The sequence below is a fragment of the Asparagus officinalis genome, chromosome 7 (genome assembly GCF_001876935.1).
Source record: "Asparagus officinalis chromosome 7, Aspof.V1, whole genome shotgun sequence".
NCBI lineage: Eukaryota > Viridiplantae > Streptophyta > Magnoliopsida > Asparagales > Asparagaceae > Asparagus > Asparagus officinalis.
Window position 1 is genome coordinate 51,829,783 of NC_033800.1, and position 8,357 is coordinate 51,838,139.

Here is an 8,357-nt window from a genome sequence, read left to right on the forward strand (position 1 = left end):
AGCTCCACCACCCTCATACTCGCCTTCGTCTTCCCCTTCTCTCTCTTCGCAGGCACCGTCTTCGCATCGCTCCGCATCGCCGATAACCTCGAAGAGAAATTTCTCGAGGACGTAATGGATGTTTTTTTCTCGTGCACTTTACTTGTTTGATGAAATGCCTCGATGAGTTTTTTGACTTTTTATTTCGGGGTTTTTTCTTTAATTTTATTTTATTTTTTTTAAATTTTTAGCTTGCAATGAATAGAGCATTGATGGAGGAGAATGAAGAAGAGGATGAAGAAGGCAGAGAGGCCGGAATTTCGGAGGAGGAAGTGTGGCTGCGGCCGAGCTGCGGCTGCCGCGGCCGCCGCCCGCTCCTCGGCGCGTCGCAGTAGGCCCAGACGAGAAGGCTGAGGAGAATTGTGATGATCTTGTGTTTATGTAGAGTTTGTATGATTCTGTTATATGGTTGATAACATGAGATGTATTATGTGTTTACCTTGTTTCTCGATCTAAGATGTCAAACATGCCAGTTGATTAATTTTAATTTTATGCAAAAGTTTACGCGGGCAACTTGTATGAGTGATGTTTGTTATTGGCAATTTTGCTATCATGTTTATGAGTAGATCCCATGTATGTAGCAATCGCTTTATCGCTTGAATCAGCAGTGATTGAATCCAGTGTGCATGTTTGGCGCTGGCTCTTTGATTTCACGTCAAAAAAAAAAAAAATGCTCATAAATTAGCATTCCAATTTGCTTTCCATCCATAATCACTATCGATCGATGCCGCGCGGGGCGCTTTCCAAACAACTTTTATGTACCATTATTACCGGTGTAGATCAATATAGCAATCTAATGTAATCATGTGGCTTTAAGATTAGTGGTCTCTACTGTTTTTTTTAGTAGCAGGAGCCAGGGAGGATCAAAAATACATTTCCGACACACTCTTCTTCTGTCATCTATTACTGGTATAATTGGCGTTTCGAGTTAATGCGACATTTAACCCAATTCATTAGTCATTATTCAATTTTACGTATGATCGTCTATATCGTTCGTAAGATTAAAAAGTACAGAGCTAATGCATCGAGCAAGAACTCTTTTTAATGAAACTCTCCGCTTCGCCAGTTTCCTTATTTGATTCTAGGAAAGGGTATTACTAATGAATGTATAATTGTATATTGGGTTTGTTGGTAATCCAAAACCCAACTCCACAGGTTAGTGGATTCGGGTCTTAAGTGGATCCAAGACATTATAGGATCCAGTGTACGCCTTCCTTCAACGGGAGTAATTCAGCATCGTCCCTCACCCAAATCCTTCCCGAAACCCTGGAAAAAAAAACCCCAAATTCCCAAAACCCTAACCCTAGAATCAACCGCCATGGACGAAGACGAAGCAGAGCTCCTCTCCCTAACCCGCTCCCTCTCCCCCTCCAACGCCGCCACCACCTCCTCCGACCAAACCCTAACACCCCCAATCCCGTCGCTGCCTCGCAAGTACCGCGTCCGCACCCATTGCCACAATGCCCTCCTGCCCTCCGCCGCCGCCGCAGCGCCGCGCGCCGCCACATCGACCGACTATGAGATCCCGAGGAGAGTCCGCCTCGGCCCGCGGAGCGACCAGGAGAAGCAATCCAGGATCTTCTCGCCTCCGGCGCCGCGCCTACGCTACTGGCGCGTACCAACCAAACGACTCCGCGTTGCCGCGCCTAGCTCGCCGCCTCAACGAGCCGGCGTCACGCCTCTTGGCGAAAGCGCCAATCAGAGAATGGAAGCCCAGCGGGAAGCGGCTGCCGATCCGATGCATGTCTCCTGCCTCGAAGCGGACGGGCGCATGAGAACTTCTCAAAGGCGCCATATGAGGAGAGGCGGAGAGGGATGAGGTTGAGGATGAGGGAGTGGAGGTTTCGTACCCGTTTTATACGGAGGGGTTGAAGGAGTTAGCCGAGGCGAGGAGGGAGATTGCAAGGTTTTCAGTGGGCAGGGCGAGGGTGAGGATTGGACGGGCGAGGAGGAGGAGGGAGGATCCCGATGAGGATGAGGAAGGGGAGGCGAAGGAGGCGTGTAGGGCTGCTGGGGAGTTTGTGCTTGAGTGTAGCGAGATTGGGGATGATAGGCCGCTTTCGGGGTGCTCTTTTTCGAGGGATGGGTTGATGCTGGCTACATGGTAAGTTTTCATGGGTTTTTCTTTGTGATTTTGCTATTATCGGTGCATTTGAGATTCGCTGTATCTACATATGATTAGATAAAGACTGTAGTAAAAAAAGAGTGACTTTGTTATGGTTGACACTAAGGTGTGGAAACTGCTCCTACGTTGGCAATGATGATGTAATTCGTAGCCTAATACATATATTATAGAGTTCTCAAGCCTTTTTTTTCTAATCATGCTACACTGGCTTCATCTTTGCACCTACCGGCTCTTCTTAAAGCTAAAATTTGATTTAACTTTCTTATCTAGATTAACTGTTCACAATTTCTAACTTCATCAACTGCAAGTTGCCACATTCTTTAGCATACTGCATGGTATCAACTCTAGCAAGACTTGAGCATATATTCCTACACCACACCTTCTCTCTGAGTTTGATCAATTGTCAAAGTTCCACATTTATCAACACATCCTCCCTGTGGTCAATCTTTGATCTCCGGATTACCTGGCGAAAAAAATTTACCCCTCAGACATCAAGTCTCAGGATGTCTTTCATGTTTCCTCCAATTAGTTGCTTCTGGAAAACACTCAACACACTTTCAAGATAAAGCTTCATCATCGACGAGATTGCTGCGGAGTGGCTTTTCTAGCTGGTTTCAATGTGCAGCAGTGTCTTTTCTTCCGCAACAATCTACACTAACTTTGCATACTTCCCTTCCCTCACCCTTTATCTTCCCTCTTATCTATTTCCTTACATATTTATAATAAATATCTCTTGATAATAATCGGCAGTTACTTCACTTTCCCTAAAAAAAAGAACTTTGCCAGTAGTTGTGCTTGTTGTAGGTTCTGATCTCAATGAATGAAGGCTGAACATGAGAGTTTGTTTTCTACTTTCGTTTGTTGAGTTTTTATGATATTTGAAGTTGGATAAGATAAATATATTTTAAGGTATCAGTTCCACTCGTATTCTGACCACGCAAAAAGAGTTTGCAACATTGTTTACAATATGTTCGGAATCTGTTTAAAATCTGGGGGAAAAAACACTTCCAGTACTAGTGATTTTGTTAAATCACCTTTTGTTTGTCATGAAAAAGAAATATACAGAGCAGTACAGGTACAAGTTGAGCTTCCATTTTGGATCTTTTTTTGGCTGAATCTGCCAACTACTTAAATAGTAAATGAGTGATATACTGACGTTTGGTTTCAGAATTTTTTTCGACTTTCAACCTGTTCATTCTTCAGCATTGATTGGTGGTCTTAAAATTCAAAATTAAATATTAGCACACTTAGCTTGTTGTGATGGCTTGCAAATTCACATAGAAAATATCATGAAGTTTTAAGTGATGCTCTTTTTGAAAATTCAAAATTAAGAATCAGCGTTCTTAGCTTGTGTCCTGATGAGCAATTCAAGTAGAAAATACCATGAGATTGGATGATTCTAACACACATTTGATTCTAACATACGTTTGCTACATGTTCTGGATCAAATTCAGATTGAAGCATACCAGTCTTCTAAGGGAAGAAATAAATAGTGCATTTATGCTGTTGATTTAGTCATTTCCTACATCCATTGTTAACAATACTTCTTGCTTTGTTCATTTCAAATGCTACTTCTATTAGTAAGGTGGAATTAGCTAATTTTAGCTGTCAATACTTGGACGACATATTTATAGTTGCATTCCACTTTTAAAAAATGTTTATTTATAGTTTACTTAACATTTCAGTATTTGTGCTCTTAGAATTTGTCAGCATAAATACCCAGAGTTGTGCACTTATTTTTGGCAGTGTTGTTGTGACTATTATCTATAAACTCTCTACGGAGAAGTTTCAGAAGAAAACAGGAAAACAATAGTTAAAGTAAGAATTAAAAAGGGAAAAGGCACTACTTTTAAAGATTTCAAATGCTGGGCAGCACCCAGCTTCAAGTGCAAGGCATTATAACTATACTAGTCTGCCTATTGTTTAGGCAGATCAAAACTTCTCGTTGTTTCAATTCGCTCTATCGCTTTATTATCATTGGTTTGTTATTTTATTTGAAGAGTAAACAAGAAGTCCCAGAGACATATCTTTTTTTTTTGGGTGCTTTTCTGGATCAATAAGAAAAAGAAAAAAAAGGAGAAAAAAAAATGAAAAATAAAAAAGGGAGAAAGACTGAACCTTGGTCTTGTATGATCCATTTAGTACTATTTTCCTTTGCATGTATTTATGCACTTCCCATCCCAATAACAATGAAGGTTGATTGCTCCCAAAATTCATAATCTTTTACTCTTGGCTCCTTTCAGTCAGAGCTTTGGCGCTTTAGTATAGCTGTACCTAAATCTAGGCTCAATTTTCTTGTTACTCAATCCTTTCTTTTCTTTTCCTCTTTTAGCTGATCCGTCTTTCTTTGATGTTTTTCTAAAGTAAATAAAGTGATAGAATCAGCTAATTCGTTTGTCTCAATGTAAAACAGCTTTCATGAGTATTTTAATGTTTGCTTTTTATATATGGAAAGCTGCAAGATTAAGCATTTCTTGTAGCTCTCTCCTATGAGCTTTATATCAAACTATATTAACATTAGTGTCATCAGTGTCCTTGTGGATTAAGTTCTACTTTATTTTCTCTTTTTCTTTCAACAAGTGACGATCTTTTGCATGCCCCTTGAGATCATATAATTGGCTGACCATCTTTTTCTTTAAAAAAAAAAATCAATTACATCTGTCTTCTGAATATCTTATGTCTTTATCCCTAATATCTTTCATTTAGTTCTTGGAGTGGGATCGCTAAAATATGGAGCATGCCACAAGTAAAAAGGACTGCAACACTTAAAGGTCACAGAGAGCGTGCTACTGATATAGTATTTTCTCCTGTTGATGACCTCTTAGTAACTGCATCCGCAGATAGAACTGCAAAGTTATGGAAGCCTGATGGGTCCCTATTGAAGTCATTTGATGGCCATCTTGATCGGCTTGCTCGTGTTGCATTCCATCCATCAGGTAAATACCTGGGAACTGCTAGTTTTGATAAGACGTGGAGACTTTGGGACATCAATACTGGGTTGGAATTGCTCCTCCAAGAGGGTCATAGTAGAAGCGTGTATGGAATAAGCTTTCATCCAGATGGATCTTTAGCTGCATCATGTGGCCTTGATGCACTTACTCGTGTCTGGGATCTTCGCACAGGAAGAAGCATTCTTGCCTTGGAAGGCCATGTCAAGCCGGTAAGTTTGCACTTTTGGTTGAAGGAGTGCTCTCATATTTACTTTGGACCCTTTCAAAAAAATGGATAAATTACAAAACAGCCCCACTAAGGTTTGAATGATTGTCAACCCCCCCCCCCCCACCCCAAACAAAAAAAAATAAAAAATAAAAACAAACAAAACAAAAAAACAAAAGATTATAAAAGTGAACCCACCTCTATAATTTCTGCATGATTAAATTGGATGTAAAAGCTAATATCATATGGTATAGTAATTATATACCCTTTCATTTCAACAAATATATGATTATTATAATGACAATGGATGATTATGTCAAAAATTTATGATTATTTGGCTAGAAATTGCAAATGAGGGGGTAAACTCTGTCTCCTTAGGGGGATTTTGTGTCGATCGTGCAAACCTGAGGGGAATATCTGTAATTATACCCTAAAAATTTATGGCCATGTCATTCATATGACTCAGAAAATGTAAATCATTTTACAAATACACATGTAAACACTTGATTCATGGCGCGGGCACATCAAAAACTGCATATTCGGCTACTTTTGCAACTACCCAACACTGGATTTGCATTTGGAAATATGTCTCCTACAATAGAAGTGCATATATTTAATCAGTGGATTTGAGACAAATTTTCTTCTACAAATGACGCGTGTAGCATTTTCTGCAAGAAAAATCTATTGCATTTAAAATTTCAGCATACCAAACAACCTCGTAGTGTTGATTGATCTTAATAGTTTAAAACTTGTGACATACAGGTCCTTGGAGTCAGCTTCTCCCCCAACGGCTATCGCTTAGCCACTGGAAGTGAAGACAATACATGTAGAATATGGGATTTGAGAAAGAGGAAGTGTGAGTACACTATACCGGCTCACTCCCACCTTATCTCTCAAGTGAAATACGAACCTCAGGAGGGATACTTTCTTGCAACTGCTTCCTATGATATGAAAGCAATGGTTTGTTACTTGCAACTATGTCCTCTTTCCGGTGATGAGAATTTTTATTAGTTGACTTGGATAACCTAAATCTTTGATGTATTGTTTGTTCTTGCTCTTTGTATCAGGTGTGGTCTGGGCAAGATTTCAAGCCTGTCAAAACTTTGGTCGGGCATGAAGCCAAAGTTACAGGTTTAGATATTAGAGCAGGTCAGTTCGTTGGACTTTCTTGTATATTATAGGGCTAATTGCACATTAGACACCTGTAGTATTGTTGTTTTGAACTACTACCCCTGTAGTTTCATTGTTGCAGATAGACCAACAGGGTTAATTTTATTTTTACTCTTTTACACTCAGATAACTCCGTAATTTTACCAACGGGCTCTTTTACACTCAGATAAACACAGTAATTTACCCACGGGCAATATCTTCCAAATTTTCACCCAGGGTAAAAGAGTCAACAAAATTTAACCCAGGTGGGATCTCTGCGACAATGAACTGCAGGGGGGTGTTCTGTTCAAAACAATGAACTGCCAGGGGTCTGTGCAATTAACCCTGTCTTCTGTGGTGCAGTTTCAAAGGAAGTACTTATGATTGTTGATTAATATGCAGATGGGCAGCAAATAGCAACTGTTGCTTATGATCGCACAATCAAGATTTGGTCAAGTAGAAGCAGTGGAAATGAGAAGAATTCAATGGACATTGACTAGATGCTTGTCAGGATTATGTCTGATTTCAGTAGGTAAGAGGAGGACTAGAAGTTCATAAGCCGAAGTTTTGTTGACGCAGATGCAAAGAAATCTAATGTTGTATGTGATTTAGTCATTAAGATGCTCTCTACTCATGAATTAGCAGAGGGAATTAGCGGAGGGAACTAGATCATTCTCCTTTTCCTCTCTCTCTCTCTCTCTCTCTCTCTCTCAGTGTCTGAATTTGCAATTTGATTCAATTTCATCTGAATATTAAAACAGCTTTACTTTTGGGTAGGTATCTATTGTTGATCTGTATTCCGGTGGAATTTATTGACTACAAAGAGGGATGCGTTTAGTTTGGAACAATGGACTTCACTGAATGTTTGATCAATTAATTAGTTGTAGTCATATTTCACGATGTATATTCACAAAAGTTATTTCAGTTGTAATCATGGGTAGATGCAAAAACTACCTCTCAAATCTCAGTAATGTAAGGGATCGAGTGCAAATCTCTGTTATTGTGGGCTCTTCTAATCTCATGGATTGCGGTATGTATTGTAAGTCTTGAAAAACTAAGAACTCGCTTGGTATTATAATGGGAAAATGAGAATAGCCAAAAGAAAAATTGTTGAGTTGGTATGGTTTGCTGAAATCCTTGGATGTTTTGGTGTACCCCACGTATATGATGTTCTTTTTAAAGTAATGAATGTAAATGAGAAGTTTTTTGGGGATTGATGTTTATATGTTGCTCGCAAGATGCATGTCTAGTTTGGGTATGTGAAAATTTGCTTGTAAGTATGGATGCAGTTGACAATGATGCGTATCGATTCTTGGTGCTCGCCTGAGCTCACCAAGAAGATGAAAAACAAGCGTTTGCTAAAATGTCCAAAAGATTGGCAGCCGTTAAGAATGCACAGCAGATCCTGTTGCAAAGCTTGTCATGGGAATGAACATTAACTTCAATCCCCTTTCAAAGACTTGAGAAATCTAACTTGTCTAGCTAGCTATTTTGAGGAATTTTGGAGGGGATAAAAAAAATTCAAATGTACAGTTTTTTTTTACGGTGGGTGGAGTTGAATTTTTCGGATGTCTTTTTTTTTTGTGGGAATACACGAGTTAAGAACGGATACGGTGATCAAAATACCCCGTTACCATTTGATCACTCACTCTATTAGTTGGGCGTAATTTCCCCAATGTATATGATTTAAGGGATAGTTTTATAAATATTGAGATTTAAGGGTTAGTTTTGCAAATGTATGCATGTATACCCTCCAGAGTAAGTATGAAACTGGTTTAAGAAATAGTCATTCCAAACCTGTTTCAGCAAATAGTCATTCAAGGTTGGAAAATGATTATACAAGAAATTTTAACAATCTAAGTAATGAATCACAATGCTCATAGGCAAT

At 39.3% G+C, this 8,357-nt stretch overlaps 1 protein-coding gene and 1 long non-coding RNA gene across 2 annotated transcripts; both read left to right on the forward strand.

The window, feature by feature from the left end:
- On the forward strand, positions 1–623 carry LOC109849164. Its single transcript, XR_002249014.1, has 2 exons — positions 1–111; positions 231–623. It is a non-coding gene; the product is annotated as an uncharacterized LOC109849164 (long non-coding RNA).
- LOC109847138 (U4/U6 small nuclear ribonucleoprotein PRP4-like protein) lies at positions 1,144–7,583 on the forward strand. Its single transcript, XM_020416382.1, has 6 exons — positions 1,144–1,162; positions 1,840–2,143; positions 4,871–5,324; positions 6,083–6,280; positions 6,388–6,469; positions 6,872–7,583. The coding sequence occupies exons 1-6, from the start codon at positions 1,144–1,146 to the stop codon at positions 6,967–6,969; spliced, it is 1,155 nt and encodes a 384-aa protein (XP_020271971.1). The 3' UTR covers positions 6,970–7,583.